At 42.5% G+C, this 24,722-nt stretch overlaps 2 protein-coding genes and 1 pseudogene across 3 annotated transcripts in view; 1 reads left to right on the forward strand and 2 right to left on the reverse strand.

Annotated features, from left to right (window-relative positions):
- Lsm1 (LSM1 homolog, mRNA degradation associated) lies at positions 1–12,440 on the reverse strand. Of its 2 annotated transcripts, XM_038325725.2 has the most exons (4): positions 12,067–12,437; positions 6,567–6,635; positions 5,025–5,140; positions 1–593 (listed from the first exon to the last, which is right to left on the reverse strand). In XM_038325725.2, exons 1-4 carry the CDS (start codon positions 12,110–12,112, stop codon positions 423–425), a joined length of 402 nt encoding a protein of 133 aa, XP_038181653.1. In that variant the 5' UTR covers positions 12,113–12,437; the 3' UTR covers positions 1–422. The 2 variants fall into 2 exon arrangements, with proteins under 2 accessions (XP_038181653.1, XP_038181654.1); XM_038325726.2 differs by lacking the exon at positions 6,567–6,635 and having other exon boundaries at positions 12,067–12,440.
- Positions 4,697–4,797, reverse strand: LOC119813805 (annotated as a pseudogene).
- Bag4 (BAG cochaperone 4) overlaps positions 12,275–24,722 on the forward strand; it is a 20,473-nt gene continuing 8,025 nt past the window's right edge. Inside the window, exons 1-2 of the mRNA XM_038325723.2 lie at positions 12,275–12,879; positions 19,112–19,216. Coding sequence (XP_038181651.1) covers positions 12,607–12,879; positions 19,112–19,216 — 378 coding nt within the window. The 5' untranslated portion in view covers positions 12,275–12,606. The remainder of the gene's footprint in view (positions 12,880–19,111; positions 19,217–24,722) is intronic.

Below are 24,722 nucleotides of genomic sequence, written 5' to 3' on the forward strand. Positions count from 1 at the left end.
TGACACCAAGAGATTCATTCTTTATTTACAAGTAAAAGGGGAAATATCTTTTGAAAAGAAATGTAAACTCTGAGATAAGAAAAGCAATATCGAGACGTGATTCTCAGCTCCACAAGCCACTGTTTCTCTAAACCACAAAACGGCAATGGTGGAGCACACCTATGATCCCACAAGCTGAGGTCAGCCTGGTCTACGTAGTGAGTTCAAGGTCAGCCAGGGCTATAGAATCAAACTATTTGAAACAGAAAAGCACAATGACATATACAATTATTTTGTTAAAAAAAAAAGAACAAAATCACATGATTTCTTCATGTTGGCGTATGTGAAAGAATAAGATAGATCAGTTTTCACGTTGACAGTCTCTGTCTGGTCAAATGTGTACGGTGGCCGGGTGGGAGCCCTTGCTCTCTAGAGCAAAGGACTCAGTACTCGTCCAGAGTATCTGCTCGAGGGATGGAGAGGCCCCGATCTTTAAGGGCCTGAACCTTCAGCTTCTCTGCCTCCAGTCTGCTCTGCTGTTCTACCCTCTGTTCTTCTAGGATCTCTTCAATAGACACTTGCTGGAGGGGTGTGTCACTCTCCTTTTCCAAGTCCTGCAAAATAGGCAGGTTTGAACTACTTCCCATGAAGGCCAGAATACAAAACCTTACAGAGTCCAGTATGTAGCTTGGACTGCTTTTCGTTAACTGTGATAAGGCTGAAATAGCCTCCATCACACAGACAGGCAGTAACACTGCTGCACAACATATACCACTTAGAATGCGCACACGGAGGTCAGCATCAGCGTGCACAGCAAGTCCCATGTTACTCAGGTTAACACTCTTGGGTGATAACTCCATGGACAGAGTGTTTGCTGTGCACTTGAGAAGACCTGAGTTTGAATCCCTAGGACCCATATAAAGCTGGACACAGTAGTACACACCTATGATCCCAGTGCTCCTACAGGGAGCTGGGAAGATGCACAGGAGGATCTCTGGAAACTGGAGGGCCAGTCAGCCTGGGGTACACAGTGGAGAGAGACCCTGTCTCAAATAAGGTACAAAATGAGCACTGATACCCAAGATTATCTCCTCTGACCTACACGCACACCTCGTAAGTGTGCACACACACTCACAAATCCTCTATGGCTGTTTACAGAAGGATACCTTCTTATTATACGGGTCCCAAAGAAAGTATTCAGGCTACAATAGCTACAGAGAAATCTTGTATTTTACTTTTTTTCTTTCAAGATAAGTTTCTCTGCTTAGCCATGGCTGTCCTTGAACTTAAAGAGTTCGAGTTCCCAGCCTCTGCCTCCCAAGTACTGGGATTAAAGGCATGTGCCACCATGCCCAGATAAATTCTTTTGTTTAATAAAAATATTACTTCATTTTCCTTACTTCAAAAAAAAGCATACACACTGTAGGAAATTTATAATATTAGCAGGCAATCTGAAACATTAAAAAAATTATTCATAATTCTAGTATGGAACACCAATACTTGGTAAATGTCATCAATTTTCAGGTGTGGGCCAGTTAATTTATTATCCGAGGCACTGAGTCTATGTTTATTTTTTGGGACTGTGTTTTTAAACGTTGTCTCTGCACACGTGACGGTCTAAAGACAGCTCTGTGGTGTCCTCTCCTTCCACACTCACTTGGGTTCTAGGAATTGAACCGATTGTCAAGCTTGCACAAGTGCTTTAAACCAGTGAGTCAACTCACTGGCCTAGGAACTGTTTTGATCCAGGGTGCTGGAGACCACCCAGAGTCCTGTGTGTGCAAGGCAAGCCTCTCCTGCTAAGCTACATCACCAGACTAGGTGTATCCAAGACTTAAAATAAAACAAACCCATAATGCAAATACTGACTGTAAATTTTATTTTCATTTAACACAGCATAATATACTTAATAAAACAAACCCATAATGCAAATACTGACTGTAAATTTTATTTTCATTTAACACAGCATAATATACTTAATATTTGTCATAAACATTTAGCAACCAATTTTGTAAAGCAGAACTATAAATGAGCCTCACTAATCCACAGATTTTATCATTCTTACGATGTTTAAGTATTATTTGTGTTTCTGTAACATGGAAAGCCTACATGGAAAAAGTAGCAATATATTTCTGAGCTCTCCCACCCCTCCTAAACCGGATTTGGTTACACAGCAAAAGCTGTGTGTTCTGGAACTCACTTATAGTAGTGAACGCTGGGAATACAGACAAGCCTCTTGTCCTCTGTGTGACTTTTAATTTACGTCTACCGGGGGTGTGCAGAAGTTCTGGAGCTGCAGTTATAGTCAGTTATGAGTCACTCTGTGGATGCTGGGAACTGAACTCAGGTTCTCAAGAGCTACAAGAGCAGTAAGCACTCAATTATTGAGCCATCTTTCTAGTTCATTTTTATGACTTTTGCTGAGGTTAGGAAGGATGCTGATCAAAAACACTGAGGACGTTTCAGTCTGGACAACTGACACAGGTCCCCAAGGTCTCAGAACTCATCAGCTGTGGTATCGGGAGGACTCTCACTAGGAGGTTAGAAACCACACAAGTTGCATAAGTTACCTGGGTCAAAGGTTATCTGCTAAAAACTACATATAATCACCTAATCCTTCCCTCATAACCCTGAAATGAAGAAAGACCATGTTCTTAGCACTCTGTTTCCCGGGCGTTTCGGTATATCACTCACTGAACTACTTGGGATGATCATGATGTGACAGTCCTTCTAAAGTTAAATTTTCTTAATCAAGCAGAATCCAGGCACCCGTGTTTTGTTTTGTTTTTTTTTTTTTTTTCTTTTTTTGGGGGGTGGGAGGGAATAAGGTCTTGCCCAGGGTAGCCATAAACTTGTGATGTTCCTGCCTATTTCCATACTTCTGAAGTTACAGGTAGGTGCCACCATGGGGTACCATTAGAGACTTCTTCAGTAATGCAATGTTTATAGATGGCTGTAAGCCACTATGTGGGTGGTGAGAACTGAACCCAGTTCTCTGCAAGAGCAACAAGTGTCCTTAACTGCTGAGCCATCTTTCTAGCCCCACCACAACAAAAATATTTTAAAATAATGAGGTACTAATGCATTTCACAGCAGTGTTCAGGAAGCAGACGCATGTTTATGTGTGTATGTATATGTGGAGGCCATAGGCTGACACAGAGTGCTTTATCACATCCTTATTTTTTGAGACATAGTCTCTTAGAGAACCTCTTGGTTTCAGCTAGAGTGGCTAGCTTCTGAGCTCCCATAATCTACCTGCCTTTACCTCCCAATGCTGGAGCTACAGCCCTGTACCACAATGCCTGGCTTTTATGTAGGTGCCAGGCATCCAAACTCAGACTCAATGCATGTGTGGCAAACATTTCACCAGTAAAGCCAAGCCCCGTATGTTGGAGACAGTCTCATGCTGACCTCAAACTCACTACACAGCTGAGTTAAGCTGTTTCCTACATGAGGCCTATCCACCAAACTGACAGAATTTTCTCATTTTCTTGAAATATTAAGAGAAAAATAACTACATACTAAACTGTTCTACACAAAAGACATCTGAACACTAAATTAAGACATTGCTAACTACTGAGAAACTCTAAAAACCAAGTAAGAAGATATCAGTCTTTAATTTCTTCCTCTCTTTCCCCCTCTTCTTTTGTGGTGTTATACATGCTACCTAAGCACACTACTTCTGAGCAACATCCCCCGCCCTATTCTCAATTTCAAACAGTCTAACAGGGACTAAATGTTTCAAACATACGTGTATATATAAACACATACAATTATAATCATCTTCTAACGTGTATACACACAAACATTGCAAGCAATAATACTTCAGATGCAATTTAACATTCCACTCACTATCTGGTCTTCCTGGCACAAATATTCAGGTCCCTCCTCCCTGGTCATGAGTTTTACTCTGAAACCTCAGAATGACTTTTCCTATACCTATTGTTTTCTTTTTTCCCCCTTTAAAAATCTGTACAATACTTTCCTCAAATGTTGTCAATTAACTTGGTGCCACAAAAAAACTACTTGTAACCAATTATTTAATTTTATTGTTTTTTTATAATTATGTATGTGTTGGGGATGATATGTGCATATAAACAGAGGTATCCTGGGATCTCCTGGAGCTTGAGTTATATGCAGTTGTGAGCTGGGAACCAAATTCAGGCCCTCAGTGAGAACAGTATGTGCTCTTAGTCACTGAGCCATCTCCCCAACTCCTAACCAATTATTTAAATAATTAAAATATTCCAACATGTAAATCTTCTTGTTTTCAGAGGTAGACAAGGACTTTACCATTGTGATATACTCCCAGCCCTAAATTATACCTTTATAAACAGAACATATAATTTAAAGTCTGTAACTTCTTGTTATTAGATTATTTAAAAATTACATGAATTATCAATGTATTTGTTATTTTACTTTTCTTTTTTCTTTTTTTGAGACACTTTTTCTTTGTGTAGACCTGGCTGTCCTAGAACTCGCTCTGTAGACCAGGCTGAACTCGAACTCACAGAGATCCGCCTGCCTCTGCCTCCCAAATGCTAGGATTAAAGGTGTGCACCACCGTCCAGCTGTTTTATTCTTTTGAAAGAGGGTATTATACTGGCGCCCAGGCTGGCCTGGAACTCACTATGGAGCACAGCTTAGCTTCAGGAGTTTCACCTACCCTAGCTTCAGCCACCACACCCAGCAACTTTGTTTCTTTCTTTCCAGATGAAAAAATATGGACCACTTCACAGATCTGTGTCATGCTTGCACAGGGGCCACACTAATCTCTATTATTCCAATCTTAGTTATATGTGCTACCCAAGTGAGAACCAGCAACATTGTTTTCTATCAGCTAAAGTCAACAATATTCTGCTAGTGAGATTAAATCTTTAAAATGCCAAAAAGCAATGGAATGATGTTAGTTACTTTTTGCAGTGTTGCTCTGGCAACTACAGCTTCCCTATCTGGTAGGTTCTTGTGTGAAGCCTGCTGGACTCAGGAAGAAGCCAGCTGGCATCAGTGCCCAGACCCACAGCAGCGCAAGAGTTTTCACTTACTATTTCTCCAAGTAGGACCACATTTTCTCCTCTGACCACAAAAATCCCTCGAGGAATATCACCGTACTTTTTGCCCACATGAATGCGCTCTACAGTCTGATGCAGCACTAAGTTGGCTACAAGAACATAGAGAAGAAACAGATTCAATTATTTAGTTATTTTTAAATTTCATTGATTACACAAACCATTTAGGAGAATTTGGGGGGGGGGGTTGCGGGGGAGGTAGGGTCTCATTCTAGTCTCACCTGGCCTAGAAATCACAATGTAATCCAGGCTGTTCCAGAATTTGAGATGATTCTCCTGCCTCAACCTCTTATACATGCTGTGATTATAGACAGGAGCCACCATATGTTCAATTTCAGAAGACATTCAAACAAGTAAAGAGTATTTCCCATTATGTTGGGCTAATGAATGAATGATGGTAGAAATAAGTTGCTTCTGTATTATGTAACTGCTAGTATCAACATGGTCCCGAGAGAAATAGAAAAGAATGGAACTCTGGAAAACCTGAGTTTAGACAATTGCCAAGATTAAAGTTCTGATTTTTTTGGAAGGAGAGTTTTTCTTTGTTGTGTGAATATATGTATGTGGTGACTTCACTGAGGTTTAATTTTTGTTCGGTACTAATGATTCGTGTAATCCAATGTAACTTTTATAGATTATGACACAGCAAGATTCTTTCTTCGCTGTGTCAGATAATCGGACCTGATAATCTCAATACTCATTATTTATCCCTTCGAAGCACTGATGAATTTAACTTAAGATTTAGAACACCAACCTGTAGGGATATTTTTCTTCTTTCAATTAGTACTATTTGTCTTACTTGAAGTAAAACAGAAATTGATGTGTGTATCTTATTGTTTTGGCTTGAGATGGTTCTTGATCTGTTTCCAAGGTAATTGTTTTGCCTCAGCCTAACAAGTATGAGACTATAGGCGCATGGCTGGCTGTTTGTATCTTCTAACTTCTGGTGTTTCAGCTGCATTTTCCCTCACATTCAAATCCAGTGACTTAGCAGATCATGACCTACAAATGTATGAACTGAGAAACATAGACCTCCTCCTTCAGAACATGTGTGAACTGAGAAACATAGACCTCTTCCTTCAGAACATGCAGATTGCAAAGTGAAGACTGACTCCTAAATCTGGTTTACTAACATGTAAACTACTGAGTTTACTAACATGTAAACTATTGAGTTTCTCCCCCTTCTCTCAGCAAGTTTCAGGAAATGGCTTCTACTCTATTTTCACTGGACAGGGAGGGATTACCTCCAGGAAATGATTTGAAGACTAACTTTATTTCTGTCATTTGGCTCCCTCTAATGGGGAAAATAAAAACACTGGTGAAAATCAGTTTTAGAATACAAACTCATAAATATACAAGCTTCTGAAACACCTAATCATAATTTGAAAACAATTTACTCACCCCAAACAGTTCCATTTTTCTGATACATGAGAAAAGTTAGAGATAAGTAAATCTGAATATAAAGTGATACCAAAAAAATTCAATAGGATTAAAGAGTAAGGTCATAATAATACATACCAAACTGATCAATGCTTCTTAAAAACCCTATCAGTGTCCTTCCATCACGAAGTAGGACCAAGTGTTTTTCTGGGGAAAGGAGAAAAAATCTTTAAAACAAAAACTGTCAGTTTCAGTGAGCTCATATGGTACCAATAAAAATTCAGTTAATAGTATTTAAACTGTACCAGACGCTCTTCTGATGTATGTAGGGTGGAGTTAATTGTAAACATGGGAGGAAAGACTAGGCAGCCTGGGGTTTAGAGGAGATCAGTCCTGGAAAGACTCAGAGTAGCACTGCAGTCAGAAGAGGACACTAAGCAGTCAGGAAGGGCAGTTGGTTCCAGGCTCTGATGTTTACATTTAACCTTCTTAGTGTCATAATTTCTCCATCTTAAACATCAAAACTTGGCCTAGACGATTTTTATTTTTCTGAGAGGATTTTACACAACTTAGTTGGGCTCAAATCACCACACAGCCAAGGATGATCTGCCTCCATCTAAGTGCCAGAATGATAGTTCTATTACCTTCATTATTAGCTAGGTTTCTATTACCTTATTCCCAGAATTACTTCTTCAACTTTCTCTTTCTCACATTTTGCTTCCCCCCACCACACACACCCTTTTCTTTCTTCTTTTCTTTTTTCTTTCTTTTTTTTTTGAGACTGGGTTTCTCTGTGTAGCCCTGGATGTCCTGGAACTCTCTCTGGTAGACCAGACTGGCCTTGAGATTCACCTGCCTCTGCCTCCCAAGTGTTGGGATTAAAGGAGTGTGCCACTACCACCTGGCTTCATATTTTGCTTTCAATCAAGGAAATCTGAAATGAAAACAATGCTTTAGAGTGGTTGGTGACAAACAAGAACTAAAGAAATGCAGGAATGTTAAGATTTGATAATGGCCTAGAACAGTAATTCAATTAAAAGCTTTAAAACAAAATAAATGTATTGTGTTTGTGTCTGTGTACATGTATGTACAAACCAGAAGGCAGCAGGAGATTCATTAGCACTGGAGTTCCAGGCAGTTCCCAGTGAGCCACTGGTGTGGCTGCTGGCACCACTCTGGCCCTCCCTCCGAGAGAGGTGTGCGCACACTTAATCACTGAGTCATCTCTCTAAATCAGGGGTTCTCTATCTATGGGTCTGAACCCCTGGAGTTGAGAGCTTCATGGGAGTCACATATCAAATACTTACAATTCATAATAGTAGCAAAATTGCAGTTATGAAGTAGCAACAAAAATAAAAATTTTATGGTTGGGAGTCACCACAACATGAGGAACTGTATTAAAAGGTCTCAGCATTAGGAAGGTTGAGAACCACCGGTCTAAACTATTCTGAGGTCTGAAAGTCATCAACCTTATGAATCTGTATTTATTGTAGCAGGAAAACAAGAAAAGTACCTCATGTGATAATACAGCAGAACAGTATACAAGACAACATGATAACAGGATGAAGGACACACCAAAGTGGATATAGAAAATGGGGGGGGGGGGGGGGGCTGGAGAGATGGCTCAGTGGTTAAAAGCATTGCCTGCTCTTCCAAAGGTCCTGAGTTCAATTCCCAGCAACCACATGGTGGCTCACAACCATCTGTAATGGGGTCTGGTGCCCTCTTCTGGCCTGCAGATGTGCACACAGAAAGAATATTGTACACATAATAAATAAATAAATATTTTAAAAAAAAAAAAAAGAAAATGGGGGGGCGCTCTCTGAAGAGATAGATAACTTTAAGGATTCAAATAAGTCAGCTATTAGAAAAGCATGCAAGATTTTAACCATTCGTTTTTTCAAATCTATGCAAAAAGCACTTTAGGATTTTTTGTTCTTTTGTTTTTGAGATAGGGTTTCGATGTGTAGTTCTGGATGTCTTGGAACTTATTCTGTAGACTGGGCCAGTCTTGAATTCACAGAGATCCACCTGTGTCTGCCTCCCAAATGCTGGGATTAAAGGCATGTTTCACTATGTCTAGCTCAAAATTAAAGTCCGTACACCAGGTCAGATGTTGCAGCGAATGCCTCCCCACACCTACAGGGTTTCTCTGTGTATCCCTGACTGTCCTGGAATGCGCTCTGTAGACTAGGCTGGCCTCAAACTTAGAGATTGGCTGCCTTTGCTGAGTGTTAGGATTAGAAGTGTGCATCACTACTACCCAGCATAAAGTACTTTCTATATGAAGAGAAATGCTTCTTCTCTAAAGGAATTTACAGTCATATTAGGCTAAAATTTAGTATTATAAGAAGCAAATCGCTGGGCAGTGGTGGTGTAGGCCTTTAATCCCAGCACTTGGGAGGCAGGTGGATCTCTGTGAGTTCGAGGCCAGCCTGGTCTACAAGACTAGTTCCAGGACAGGCTCCAAAGCTACAGAGAAACCCTGTCTCGAAAAACAAAACAAAAACAAACAAACAACAAAAACAAACAAAAAGGGCAAGCAAATCTTAATTAAATAAGACTTAAAAGAAACTACACGTATTGGGATATGTATTGGACCTTGAAGGATAAGTTTTGGATATGAGAAGGGGAAAGTGGAAATAAAAAGATTAGAGAAATCTAATAAATAAATTAGGCATAAAGGGAAAAAGTAGCATATTAACATTTGGTTCAAAGATAAAAGAAAGAACAGGAGTTAAAGTTAGAAGGAAAGTATCGAAGGCAAGCTTTAACTTCAAAAGGAATGAGAAAACACTGAAGACTGGTATATGGAAAGTAGGAGTTAGGATGCTCAAGTATGTCTAGGATGCCTACAGATTTAGAGAAAACGGACCAAACAACTCAGACCACCTGCTGCTTGAGAGAACAGTAACGTCCAGAGATTAGTCCAGAGATTAGCAAGAACTAGCGTTAGAGAAACCAAGAAAACATAGAGGGCTGGTGAGATGGCTCAGTAGTTAAGAGCATTACTGATCTTCTAGAGGACCCAGGTTCAGTTCCCAGCACACACATCAGGTAGATCACAACTTCCTAAAACCTCAGTTACTGCATGAACATGATGCCACAAACTCGTACATAAAAAAAAACACAAATTGGGCTTAAAAAAAGAAACCAATACAGAATACAATGAACAATGCTTCAGAGAGAGCTTGGAAAGAATCAGTTGAGGACACTACTACTCTTTGCAGAAGACGAGGTTTGGCTCTCTAGTAACTCTAGTTCCAGGGCATCTGACGCCCTCTTTTGGTATCCTGCACACATGCACCGTATCACTCATCACTCATCACTCAGGTAAGCACAAACATATATGCTGAAACAATAAGTAAATCTTTTAAAAAAACTCAGAAAGAAAGATACACATAAAGATAAATAAACAAATCTTTTAAAAATAATACAACTTCAAGCCAGGCATGGTGGCCCATGTCTGTAACCTGGGAATTTTAGAGACGCTGAGATAGAAGGAAGGCTGTGGCTACAGAGGCCAGCCTGGCCCCAGAGTGAGACACTGTCTCGAAAAAATTCAAGTTTTGGCAGCAAATATCAGACTGCAAAGATGGTCAGAAGAGTCAAAACTGAAAGGAGTCAAGATACGTACAAAGGGACACAAGCCTGACAGGGACACACAACTAAACAGTATCAGGGCAGACAGTTAAGCACATAGTTGAGCCAGGCATGGTGGTGCACATCTTAAATCAGAGCACTCAAGAGGCCGGGACAGGCGAGTTCCAGGGCAGCCTGTCTTAAAACAAAAACTCAGAAGGATTTGGAGGGAACAGTGCGTGTTGTGATAGGGACTAAGAGTAGCAAATGTTTGAAAATTTTCAGTAATGGAGAGAGCCTGGGTCCACAAACAAGAATGAGAAGTTTGAGAAGTAAACAATTTTAGTAATCTGGCAGGACTGGTTGTTAGAGGCTTTAGGTAATTCAGATATGTAAGCAAAGGTGAAGGTAAAAGGCTCCATTAAAAGAATACCATTACACTTCAGATAGGATTATAGCATGGCGTGTGTGTATATATGTGTGTAGTTATATTTTGTTTGTGTTCTAACAAACAAAGCTTGCCTGAATTAAGATCAGAGTGCAGAGCTAAGTCACTAGAGGCCAGGCAGTGGTGGCACACACCTTTAATCCCAGGACTTGGGAGACAGAGACAAATTGGATCTCTTGTTAGTTCAAGGCCACCTTGGGCCACCTGAAACTGATCCAGTCTCAAAGAGAAACAGCCAGGTGGTGTTGGCCCACAGTTTTAATCCCAACACAAAGGAGGTGGAGATAGGAAGGGACATGGCTGGGGGAGAGGCAGGAGGAGACAAGAGCTCAGTGCAGTCTGAGCATTGGTAGAGGTAAAAGAACTCTGTAGTGGCTGGCCTCTCTGCTTCTCTGATCTTCAGCATTAATCCCTATATCTGACTCTGGGTTTTTATTATTAAGACCAACTAGAATTTGTGCTACAACTGATAACTGGGAATGCAATCTTAGATGCTCTCTAATTTGCAACTCACAGGGAATTAATGTTTTTGCTTTTATTTGTTTGAAGCTGTATAAATTATTTTGCTTTTGAAAAGTCACAGGATTAAAATGACGTTAAAACGCCGCTTACAGACTAGAGCGATGGCTCAGCACTTACGAGACCTGTTTCCTCTTTCAGAGGACCCAGGTTCAAATCCCTGCACCCACAAGATGGCTCACAACCACCTGTAACTCTAGTGTCAGAGGATGCTATGTTCTCTTCTGGTTTCTCCAGCACCAGACAAGCACACAGTGCACAGACATACACGCTCATACACAACTTTTTTTAAAATGCTGCTTTAAAAAATGCTGTTTGAAAAGCCAGACAGTGGTGGCGCACGCCTTTAATCCCAGCACTCAGGAGGCAGAGGCGGGCGAATCTCTGTGAGTTCGAGGCCAGCCTGGTCTACAAGAGTTAGTTCCAGGATAGGCTCCAACGCTACGGGGAAACCCTGTCTCGAAAAACAAAAAACAAACAAACAAAAAAGTAAAAGAAAAACAAAAAGAAAAAAAACCGATGAGGTTGCGTCCTCTTGGTTTGTACAGGACTGACCTATTTTCAGCAAAAGCAAAACTGTCCAACAGAAAAAAAAATACAAGTTTGAAGGGACTTAACCTTTCTAGAAAAGTCACCTATTACGTCCGACACCTGTCTCTACTACAGCTTTAATCTGAAAGAACTAACGACCCTCACAGAAAGAGCAGATTGCAAGTGGCTCCACAACAGAAAGCCTGCGCTGATCGCTAATTAAATTCAACTGCTGCTGTCTTCACATTTTTCGGGTCTTGGTGGGCCCTCCTAGGAGCAACTCTCGTCCATCCACCGCCAAAGAGAACTTGGAAATACTGCCGCGAAAGACAGGGCACGCGGGGGAAGTCGCCTGGGCCACTTCACAGTTCGCACGTCGGATGCTTAGCACCTCGGAGTTCCACAGCTTGGGGGTCACCAGCCCAGGGCCAGAGGAGGCAGGTTAGGGATGGGCTCCGAGGCCGGGAAGGAAGACCACCCCGCCGGGGCCCGGGACTCACGAGGAGCCCACTCGAGAAAGGGTCCCATGCCAGGCTTCCCCCGGGGAGAGCTACTCACTGTCGATGTCCTCGATGAGGCTGGCGGTCCCGGGCATATAGTTCATTTTGAACTCAGGCAAAGCTGCACCGGTGGGCGAGGGCGTCCAGTCGCCCGTCAGCGGGCCGCGGACGGGAACCCGCCGCTCACCTACAACTCAATTGCCGCTAGTCGCCGGAAGTGCTTTCAGGTTACCCCACCCACTTCCGGTATCGCGTGTCCGTCCACAGAAAGAGGCGTTCCGGGCGTGCAATCGCGGGCAGCGTTTCTTCCTTCCTGAGCAGTGGTGTGGAGTCCAGGTCCGGCGGACGGAGGGCGGAGGACAGGCGTTTCCTCCCGCGTGACGAGCGCGGGGCCTCTCTTCGCTTCCCTCTTCCGAGGCCCGGAGTGCGGGCTCCGGTCCATCTCCGCTAGGCGCTCGGCGGGCAGGGGGCGGGACTGGCTCGGGATTGGCTGCCGCCGTCCGACCCCTCTCGCCGCCCGCCAGTCGTTGTCGCTCGCAGGCGCCTGCGCAATGGGCCGGCCGTGGGGGGCGGGAAGCGCTTCGCGGCACCGGAGCCCATGTCGGCCCTGAGGCGCTCGGGCTACGGCCCCAGTGACGGCCCTTCGTACGGCCGCTACTATGCGCCCGGCGGAGGCGATGTCCCGGTGCACGTCCCTCCGCCCTTGTACCCTCCGCTTCGGCCCGAGCCACCCCAGCCTCCAGTTTCCTGGCGAGGGCGCGGGGGCGCCCCGGCCGAGACCACCTGGCCCGGAGAAGGCGCAGGTGGCGATGCCTACTACCCCTCGGGAGGCGCCTGGGCAGAGGCGAGTAGAGCCGGAGGCGGACACCAGGTAAGCTTCGCTGTCTTTCCCGGGGATCCGGTAGGGAAGTCTTGGGCGGAGGTGAGGACCATTGGGGGTTCTCTACTTAGGGTTTGCTACGATTCAGGTTTCTGATTTGTTCTTCTTCTTCTGGGGAGGGTGCCGAGACAGAGATCAGAGACGTTAAGTGAGGGGATACATGCTTGTGTTCCATTGGCCCCTTCGTTTTCACTTCGGCCATCGTTAAGTGTGCCTGTTACCACCAAGGAAAGGAGAAAATTATTCGGCGATGACTTCCTAAGCTTGGTAGCAGGCTGCAGGATCTCTCTCCCGAGAGCGTAGGGTAGAGTGATCGGGCTGTAACAATTTATCCTGCGTGATTATGGAAGCTGCAGCTCCAGTCGTTACTCAGCAGCCCCTCCCGCGAGGAAGGGATCTGAACGGGGCGGGGTGGTGTGGTGTGGGGGAGGCCGATCATTCAGTCCCTTATCACTAAATCTTTGCCTGGGTTTGAAGCACGAATATTCAATGTTGCAAAGTACCCTTATGTTCTATCTAATCACAGGACTGAAGGATAGATGCTATTAATGCCTCCCTATTTTTGAATGAAAGCTCTGAGAAATTAACTGGCTTCATCTAGTTGGACCTGTAACATTTAATTACCTGTATACATGCCAAAAATGTATTTCTGCTTTCTCCTTGTACGGAGCTATCATAGGATGGTGGCACACATCTTTTGGCTTTCATAGCATCCTTAGTTGCTGAAAATGAATTATAAAATTCTCACACGTTAACGATGGGATTGCAGAATACTATAGTGCTTTGGGTAATAACTGGGTCGTTCCTAAAATTTGTGGCAGAGAATTAGCTTATGATCCAGCAGATCCACTTGTTAAGCATACTCAAGAAATGGAAAACAATTGGTGGCACACGCCTTTATTCCTAACACTCAGAAGGCAACAGCAGGCTAGCCTGGTCTACATAGTTCCAGGACAGTCAGAGTTACATAGTGAGACTCTGTCTCCAGCAAAGAACAATAACAACTACAAAAAAGAAATGGAAAACATGTCCACATAAAAAAAAAAATTTTTAGTATGTCTTCATAAACATCATTAGTCATAATGGCTAAAAATTGGAAGTAATTTATATGGTTATCAGCTGATGGCTGGATTAACAAACGTGGCATATGTTTTAGAACATAATATCCAGAAAGTTTGTTTCAACATGGATGAACCTTGACTAGATCGTGGATGGTGAGTAAAGCGAGTCACAATGGCTGGGTTTCATATTGTATGACTCCATTTATGTGTCATGCCAGAGTAAGCAGTTCCTAGAGACGGAAACTGGTGGACTGTGGGGGCTGGGGACTGGAAGGAGGTGGTGCCGAAGTGATACAGTCTTCTGAAGCCAGTGATAACAGCTTCACAGTTCTGAGCACCCAAACAACCACTGGATTGTATATTTTAAAAGGCTGGGCTAATATTTCTCTAAAAGTGAATTAAAAACACGAAGCATTAAGAAGTTAACATAAAGAAGAATCCATACTTTCTGTGCTGATTCAGTCAGTAGGCTGTTGGACTTTACTCCCATGGTCTAGTGAAGTACTCAGCCTTTTAAAAGTACCCAAACTAAAGATCAATTGTTGAGGCAAGGGAGTTGATCTTTAAACTGCCGACTGGTTTCTGTTGAGTTTGCTGTATTATCAAACTAAAAGATTTTTTTCTGGGGTCGAGACAGAAAGTTAGGGAGAAACTTGAAAAAATTAAAGATTGATGTCATATAAGGAATCGCAAGGTTTGGTCAGTGTTCAGCTGTGCATGTGCTAGAGTATTCTGAGATAAGACTGGAAATGTGTAATGGGCATTGTGAGTCATTTAACTTTACTCTTCAGGGTAATGATCCTGAAACTTGAGAAGTCAAGGGTAGTAATTTCATTTCTTTTTCTCCTTCCTTCCTTCTTTCTTTCTTTCTCTGTGTAGCTCTGGCTGCCTTATAACTTGCTCTATAGACCAGGCTGGCCTCGAACTCCAGAGATCCACCTGCCTCTGCCTCCAGAGTGCTGGGAGTAAAGATGTGTGTCACCATGCCCAGCCAAGGGTAGAATTTCTTATATAGCCATAAAAAAACAAATCAAAGATATGCATCTTGTCATCGATGTACATTTTTTTCAAATCCACAATCTTGACTTTATTAACATTTACCAAATTTCACAATGTATCTGTGAAATTAAAAACAAGTACCGGGCTAGGGAAGTGACTCTGTGGCTAAGGTGCTTGTCTTGTAGTGTAAGGACAGGACTTTGGATCCCGAGGGCCCCTATCAGTGCTGAGTGGGTTATCTATAATTTCAGCTTTAGAAGGTTGAGTTGGGGGCTGGAGAGATGGCTCAGTGGTTAAGAGCACTGACTGCTCTTCCAGAGGACTCGGGTTCAATTCCCAGCACCCACATGGCAGCTCACAACTGTCTGAAGATCCGCCTCCACCTTCTGAGTGCACCACCACTGTCAGGTTTCCACCAGTTTTTTGAGAGAACAACTTCTAGGGCTGGTGAGATGGCTCTGTGGTTAAGGCACTGGATAGTCTTCCAGAGCACCTGGGTTCAATTCAGCGTGCACATGACAGATCAACTCTCTGTAACTCTAGTTCCAGGTCGTCTGACGCCCCCTTCTGGCCTTTTAGGGCACAGATACACACTTGATGCATATCCATACATGTTGTTTGTAATGTTTCTAACCCTGTTGCCACTGCTCTTGTTTGCCATCAGAACTAGATGGTAAAATCCTGTTGTTGAGGACACCACATACTTTGTTTGCAGAACAGAGAAACCAGAGTGAGACTGAGCTGGAAGCTTTCTCTCTGCTGGCTTACTTTCATAATGCCTTGAGTTGCTGTGCAGGCTGCTGGAGAAAAAAAATTATGAACAGTTTTAACCAGATATGGACCGATGCTAAACCACTAACTTGCCTGGCAAAGTGTGCCCTCTTGTGATAGTGGCATGACTGTTATGGGGTTGATGACCAGTTTGTATTTGAGTCCACTCTACAGGAGAGAATTCGTGTCTGGTACTGTAAGCTTGTTCAAAAGCCTGTGGCTGGGGAGGTCATAGGCCCTAATGGGGAAACTGCTACTACCGTTGTTTTGCTAAAAGGACAGATTGTGCCCACCAAAGATCTTCCTTCACGTTATTTATGTTAATGCTCATAGCTTTGTGCTGTTCTCAGATTTGGTCAAAGGTTTGCTGTTGTTGATAGTGGTGGTGGTGAGATTTTGGTTTTGGTTTTCAAGACAGGGTTTCTCTCTCCTGGAACTTGTAGACCAGGCTGGCCTTGATCTCAGAGATCCGCCTGCCTCTGCCTCCCAAGTGCTGGGATTAAAGATGTGTACCACCACCGCTGCTGGTGGTGGTGAGGTTTATGTGTATGTGTTATAGTGGGTGGTGATGAATGCTGAGATTTATAACTGATTGATGTGCTGAGAAAAAGTGACTGTGGAGTGCTACCCTAAATGGGTCATGCATTTTTACCCCTTCTATGGCTCTACTCAGAGCCATTATGGAAGTAGGCATGGAAAGACTGAGAGCAGAGGTGGAGAGGACTGTTATATGGAAGTCTGATCTGGGCGTGACGTGACCATTGAACTAAGACCTGCATAAGATCGGGCTTCACAGCACTCCATCATAGATGGAGGAGAGACTCCTGAGGACTTACAGGCCATAAACAGATGCTAGTAGAGAGCCCTGACAAAGCACCACCCCTTCCAAAGCCGCTATTGACAGTTAACAGTTGCTGGGGGTGGGATTGGGGGTGGTCTTCAGTGGTGTAGCCACTGCTAAGTTATCCATGCTCCTGTCAGTAACCCTTATCCATGCTCATGTGAGCAACCCCAATGTACTTAGAGATTAGAGAGGAAGTCATCCTGGAGAGTGAGAAAGTGAGCCTACTTAAGAGTCTTTAATTGTTAGCAGTGCTGAGTGCCTTCTTGAGACTTACAGTAATCGTGTAAAGTGAAAACTAGCAGATTGCTTGGCACGGGCCTGCAATCCCGTCTTTCCAGGTAGCTTAAGATGAAAGGCTAGAAATTTTCAGACTAGCCTGACAACTCCATAGAACCCTGTCTCAGATTAAAAATAACAAATGGCTAGGGATGTACCACACTGGTAGAACACTTGCCTACCATCCCAAGTATGGGGGGGAAAAAGAACAAGCTAAACAACAAACAAACTAGAGAGCTGCTTGTGTTTTTTCTACACAGTGGACAACTACATTTCAACAGGGCTTTTGTGAGGTGAGTCTGTCTGAAGAACAGCAAGGGACTGTGGTGATAGGAAGTTGAGTCAGGAAGGGAGGAAATGAAGAGTGTAGGATACCGGTAGCAAAATTGAACCTTAAAGAATCAGCTAGAAGGGGGCTGGAGAGATGGCTCAGAGGTTAAGAGCATTGCCTGCTCTTCCAAAGGTCCTGAGTTCAATTTCCACCAACCACACGGTGGCTCACAACCATCTGTAATGAGGTCTGGTGCCCTCTTCTGGTTTACAGACAGAATATTGCATACATAATAAATAAATAAATAAATAAATAAATAAATAAATAAATAAATAAATAAATAAATAAATATTAAAAAAAAAAAAAGAAGAGGAATCAGCTAGAAGGACAGACCCTAAGTGGAGCTCAGGTGTTCAGGCTTGGCATCACCACCTCTAGGGCAGTCAGTTTCAATCCTGTCTTCTTGTGTCTTTACTCATGATTTAAATTCATAGAAGAGAGTGTAGACCTACAATAACTCCAGGTTTAATCCAGCATAACCAACAAACCACAAAAACTAACAGATTAAAAACCTTCCTCTTTAAAGGAAATAAAAATGGTTTGTTATGAGCAGAGTACACCAGCTGTAAGTTCAAAGCAAAGAAACTTCCCTTGGTGAGTGATGAGCACGTCCTGGGATAAAGTAGACAGTCAGTGTGTTGGAAGGTTTGAGCATTGGCCTGGAGGGTTCTTAGAAAAGGTTAGTGGCTTATTGTAACTTATTTGAAGACAGAGCCTGAAAAGATGATGTCATCACAGGTAGACGTACTCCTTTGAATGGTGATTGTTCTGCATGAGTTGATGGCACTAAAGTTATAGGTCATAAGCAGAGATATTGGCCATAGGAAAAAGTACTAGAATACAAAAAAAAAACCAACCCCAGATGTATGTACTTGTAGTAAACTTTAGAAGTAATAGTTTCGTGTTCCAATGTTGTTAAGTAAGTAAATGAGTGACACATAGCTTTATGTTGTACTGGTTAAACAGGCTAAGTATCTCATCTGAAATGTTTGGAAGTATTTCAGGTTTCAGATTTTTGAAAGATATCTGTATAAACATAATGAGTTATTTTGAAGGCAAGACCTAAATCTAAACATTAAATTTATATATGTACAACTTTTCAACATGGCTTCAAGGTAACTACACAGCATTTTAATGCCCCTGCATTTTGTTGTTTGTTTTGCTGTGCCTTGAATGAGCTCGGTAAGTGCTCTGCCACTCAGCCACTTCCCATACCCATTACATGCATTTTAACTGCATCAGGACATGAGGTCAAAATATCCAAAATTCGAGCAGTTTGGGTTTCAGATTTTCTGATTGGGTATACTCAACATGTACTGGCAAGAGGTAGTAAAGGCAAAATACTGTAGTTTTACTAGTCATCTTGACATAGCTTTCTTTATTATCATTTCAGTGTGTGGTATATAATGCATAAGACCAGTCTTTGAAAGCTGTTCAATGATTGTTCTGTTCTGGGGCATGTGATTTACTTTGTACTTTATCTTTTTAAGTTTAATAATGATTGTAGTGGCTTTATATTAGATCTCCTTTTTTTGTCTGTTTTTCTTTTTGGTTCCTATTATCTTGCCTCTTGTTAGAGGTATCTATTTTTGCTATCTAACCATTATTAAGAGTGAATTAGGCCAGGTGGTGGTGGTGGTGCATGCTTCTAATCCCAGCATTCAGGAGGCAGAGGCAGGAGGATCTCTGTAAGTTCAAGGCCAACCTGGTCTACAGAATGAGTTCCAGGACAGCCAGGGCTATTACACAGAGAAACTGTCTCGAAAAACAAAAACAAACAAAATAAAACAACAAAAAAGTGAATTGGACATGGTAATACACACCTGTAATTCTGGCTGGGAAGGCAGAGGCAGGAGGATTGCAAGTTTGAGGCCAGCTGGAGAAAGCATCAATAACAGAAAGAATGCTTTTAAAATTAACTTGTTTTCCCCTTTTCCTTAGGAACAGTCACCGTATCCTGGCTATAATTCTAACTACTGGAATTCTGTACGACCGAGGGCCCCATATCCAAGTGCATATCCAGGAAGACCAGAGTTACAAGGCCAGGTATGGTTGAAAATTGAGATTTTCTGTCTTCTTTTAAAACAGTGTTATGTATCACAGGATGGCCTGAAATGGTATGTAGTTGAGGATGACCTTAAACTTATAGATCTGAGTGGCTCCATCTCCTAAGAGCTAGGATAGGCCCTGCTACCACACCCAGTTTTATTCAGCATTAGGGATCAAACTCAGGGCTTTATTAACACTAGGTAAGTACTCTGGCAAACTTCAATTTAAAAATTAGCGTGTATTGAGTATATATAATAATGGATTTATTATGACATTTTCCCTTTTTTTAAATTTTACTAAATTTTTTTCATCCAGTATATTTTGATCATATTCCTTTCTGTTGCCCAAATCTGCTCAGATCTCCCTACCTCCCTATGCACTCAACTTATTGTTCTTTCTCTCAAAAACAAAAAATAAGCAAACAGAAAACCAGAAGGAGAATAAAAATAAATACCAATAAGACAAAAACAAAACAAAAACCCAAAATGAAAGCACACACACCAAAAACCAGGACTGTGTTGGCCAGTACTCCTAGACATGGGACCTGCCCTGGCGTGTGGTTGATGAACCGGTGTCATCCCATTGAAGAAGACTGATTCTCCCCTTTCCCAGCAGGTACCAACTGCAGATAGCTTCCTGGTAAAGGATGGGAGTTTGTGTCCACCCACCCTTGTCTCTGTTAGGATTTTGTCTGGTGTGAACTGCTCTGATTTTACCATACCTTGGTGATAGTTGAATATGCAAGTGACTCTTTAGCACCCATTTCACTAAATACCATCTCTGCAGCCAAGCACTGTAGAGGTAGAGGGTCTCACTTAGTAACTGGAACCACGTGTGGTAAAGTGGTATAAGATCTCTGTAAAGTAGCTGGTGTGGCAAAGCTCTGGTGGCTTAGCATGATGCATCCAAAGGCCTCCTTCCAGAGGAACGAACACCATTGATTGCAGAAACTCAGGAGTTCAGTTACACAACATGTGTGCTGAAATGTCTGCGTCTGCCTTATGAAATAATCTTTTGCCTGGGATAGCACCCAAACTTAACATTCCTCAATTTCTGACATTGAGATGAGGTCACATGACACATTTATGCGCACTATCTATGCAGGAAATACTTTATAAACAGTGAAGTATAATGACAAAATGAAGATGTTTTCTTTTCAGGAAGCTTTTTTTTTTTTAAGCTTTCTTATTTATTGTTTTTTTTTTTTTTTCTTTTCTGAGACAGGGCTTTTCTGTGTAGCTCTGGTTCTTTCCTAAAACTCACTCTGTAGCCTTGAGCTCAGAAATCTGCCTGCTTCTGCCTACCAAGTGTTGGGATTAAAGGCATGCACCATCACCGTCTGACTTTCAGGGAACAATTTTTGAGGCTGCAGCAACAGGTGGAGGTAGTGCCAGTTCAGAAAAGGCACCAGCTTCTTTGCCAGCCTGAATATGAGAATGTCTAGACTAGAAATTGAGAAGTGATAAACTGGAACTAACTGGTGCCAAAGTGGTGCGGGTCTGGGGTCAGAGTTTTAAGTTGTTAGATGATTGGCAAAGCAGCTGCACAGTGCAGTTGGTATGTCCCATGCTGCTGTTGATGCATGCAGGTTGGTCAGACAGGAATGGTAGCAGCAGAACTTTATCCTGCTGTCAGGATGGCTAGAGCCATCTAGTATTATTTAGCTGGGATAAAGAAAAACAGGTAAATGTAGCTATTAACAAAGACCCAGAAGCCCCGATTTTCCTAATGGCAGATTTGGAAAACTCACAAATTTATTTAAAATGGTTCCTGAGATGACGGAGATACTGAAGAAAATATTAATCATGATCATGCCTTAAGAAAACTGTACGGGTAGTGGTGGCTCATGCCTTTAATCCAACTCTGGAGGCAGAGACAGGCAGATCTCTGTGAATTAGTTCTAGGCCAACCTCCTGGTCTACAGAGCAAGTTCCAGGACAGCCAGGGCTGCACAGAGAAACCCTGTCTCAAAAGGGGGGGGGGGGGGGATGCAGGACCAGAGATAAGGAGAGCCACAAGTTCAGCACCAACAGAGGCTTCACAATGAATTCCAGGGTAAGATCCTTCTTGGACAGACAGACATAATAAGCGAAACTGAAAAATAAGGAAAGACGGCTTGTGCTGCCCTAACATAGGTATATTAAGGGAATCTATCTTCAACCTTTCCCTTGTCATCTATATACACCTGAAGCAGATATATATTACACTTACTTCATTTGGCTCTTTGTTCTTTTGTGTTTTTGGGGGGCCTGCCACCCAGCTCCCAAATGAATCACACACAGAGGCTTATCGTAGTTATAAATACCCAGTCTTAGCTTGACTTTTTCTTGCTGGTTTTTATTATCTTAAATTACCCCGACTCCCTTTGCCTCTGGTCTGTTTATTCCACATCTGCACATCTTACTTTCACTCTCGGTCCATGGCTGGCTGGGTGACCGACCCTGACACCCTCCTCTCCTCCTCCTCCCTTTCCAAGATCTCTCCACCTATTTATTCTCTCTGCCCGCCAGCCCCACCTATCCTTTCCCCTGACTCACTATTGGCCATTCAGCTCTTTATTTAGACCATCAGGTGTTTTAGACAGGCAAAGAATCACAGCTTCACAGAGTTAAACAAATGCAGCATAAATAAAAGCAACATATCTTTACATAGCTAAACAAATGGTCCAGAGCATAAACACATGTAACATGCCTTAAAATAATACTCTACAACATTTAAATGTTTTAGTCCAGTTTTTAGTGCTCTGTTTGTGTGTTAGTGTGGGTGGAGTGTGCCATAGTGCACTTGTGAAAGTCAGAAGACTCTCGGGAGCTCTTTCACTGGGACCTAGGGATTAAACTCACATCATCAGCTTGCGAAACAGGCACTTTTACCCATTGCGCCATCTCTGCCGCCCTGGTGCACACTCTGTGCCTGCCTGTCTTGTGCAGCCTGCAGACTCAGTGACAGGAACTTTCTTCTCTTCTGACTCTTGAGTGCAGGAATTATGTATGGCCTATGACCACCAGTCCTATCTGCTTCTTCCTACTCTTTCATAGTAAGGAAAATTTCAAACAAAAGTAGAAATAAATGTTCGCTCAGCATCCACAAGTCTCAATACTTGATCGTATCGTCTTTATCTTTGGAGTATTTTCTTACAGTATTTTGAAGCAAATACCAAATAGCATATTTTATTGCTCGTAAATAAACCTAAGTATGTGCATTTAAAAACAACAAAAATAAAAACAAAAAACTGCCATATTGTGGTGGTTTAAATGAGACTCTTCCCCCATAGGCTCTGACATTTGAACACTCGGTCTCCAGTTGGTGGTACTATTTGGGAGATTTATTAAGAGGTATGCCTTGCTTAAGGAAGTATGTCACTGGGGAGGACTTTGAGGGTTTAAAGGTTTGAGCCACTCTGAGCTCACTCTTTCTGTTTTGTGTTATAGTTTAAGATTATAGCTCTCAGCTTTCTGCTCCAGCTTCTGTGCCTCTGCTCCACCACAATGTGGACTGTGAACTCACACATTGGAGTCACCCTCTGGAACCAAAAACCCACATAAGCTCTTCTCTTCAATGTCTTGGTTATAGTGTTTTATCACAGCAATAGAAAGGTGACTAATACACACAGCGGGATTAAAACTTTACAAAGGAGTGCCAGCAAGATAACTCAGTTACCTGTTACCCAGGTTCGGTTCCTGGAGCCCACATGGTGGAGGAGACAACTCTCACCAGGTGTCCTCTGAGCTCAGTGTGTGTGCCATAGTATGTGTACACATAGCCCCCCCTCCCCACTGTCATAGAAGGCTGGGCAGTGGTGGCACACACCTTTAATCCCAGCACTCAGGAGACAGGGGCAGATGGATCTCTGTGAGTTTGAGGTCAGCCTGGTCCACAGAGCAAATTCCAGGACAGCCAGAGCTACACACAAAGAAACCCTATTTCAAAAAAAGTAAAATAATAAGACCAGGCATGGTGGCACACACCTTTTTTTTCTTCTTTAAATTCTAGTAATATATTCCCTACATCCTAGCTATAAAGGCCCATGTGCATTTTCAGTGTTAAATAAAATAATGACATATATCAAGTTTGGAAGATTTATTCATCAGTGTAATAAATTCTAAAAAAAAACCCAACATGATTTTCTGCATGCAGAGGAGTGTTTCCTGGATAAGTGGGAAATTGTGCAGATGGCTCCTGAAAGACCTTGATTCTAAGCAGCTCTGTGCTGAAGCCCATGGTTCCTTAGTTTCACTGAGTAGGATTTATACTGTTCATTAGGACCGAGTTTGTCCTGAGGGTCTGGGTTATTTTTCCTGTCCCAGCTGACATCTGGACTGTGCAGTGCATACAGTGCTGCCCTACTCCCTCCTGCTTCAGTGACTTTGAAGAGAGGACTCAAGCTGGGGTGCTTCTGGCTTGTCTGATGGTCTGGTGGAGTGTGTCTGCCGCGGAGGCCTGCCTCCACTGAGACAGAACAAGACTAGGACACAGACCCTGAGCAGCTGCTGCAACCTGGCTGAGGGATTGCACACACCATTAATCCCAGTACCCAGGAGGCAGAGGCAGAAGGATCTCTGTGAGTTCAAAGCCAGCCCTGTCTATATAGCAAGTTCCAGGCCAGTCAAACTATGTGAGACCTGTCTCAAAAAAGGAGTGAATAAGTTTTTTTAAAAAAATTCTTATAAGGAAGCAGTTCTAAAATTAAATCTACTTGTTTCTAACAATAAATTGAATAAAATTCCTTCAAATAATAATCCTTGGGGCTGGAGAAATGGCTCAGTGGCTAAGAGCACTGGGTGCTCTTGTACCTGATTCAGTTCCAGCACCAACATGACAGCTCACGGCTATCAGTAACTTCAGTTCCAGGGGATCCAACACCCTCAGTACTGACATACATACAGGCAAAACATCAATGTGCATGAAATAAATATAAACAATTTTTAAAGAACTTTGTAAAAAAGAAAAATTTTTTATCTGTTTAGTTATTATCATACGGGATACACACGTGCGCATGCGATTACACACACACATTAAAGTAATGGTTTAAGCTTTCAGCTTAGCTTTTCATTTTATTTGGAGTATTAAGCAGGATTCTATATATCAACAATGTAATTGTCTTGTTAGGTGATTTAAAACTACAGGAAAGGGACTGACCATGTACCTTAGGGTAACACACTTGTCTGGCCTGGGCAAGGGGTTAGTCCCCAGTGCTGTTTGAAAGAACAACCATACTAGTAAACAGTGTACTGAGGAGTTTCTGATTTCTGTTGTTGGTGTTATCTGGGAAGCAGGGTGGTTTCACTGTTCAATATGGACTGTAGAATCAGACCTGGGTTGGTTTCTTAAACTCATCATAACACTTACAGAACGTAATCACTGTTATTGAGCATTGTGTACCTGCTGAGTCTTTGTTTTTGTTATCTCACTTAGTTTTCTCAGTAATCCTGCAAGGTAAGTCTAGGCTCTTCATTTTCCTGTTAGAGAAACTAAAACTAAGTAATTACAGAGTTTCTCTCTA

Source organism: Arvicola amphibius, chromosome 4 (assembly GCF_903992535.2).
Source record: "Arvicola amphibius chromosome 4, mArvAmp1.2, whole genome shotgun sequence".
Classification (NCBI taxonomy): domain Eukaryota; kingdom Metazoa; phylum Chordata; class Mammalia; order Rodentia; family Cricetidae; genus Arvicola; species Arvicola amphibius.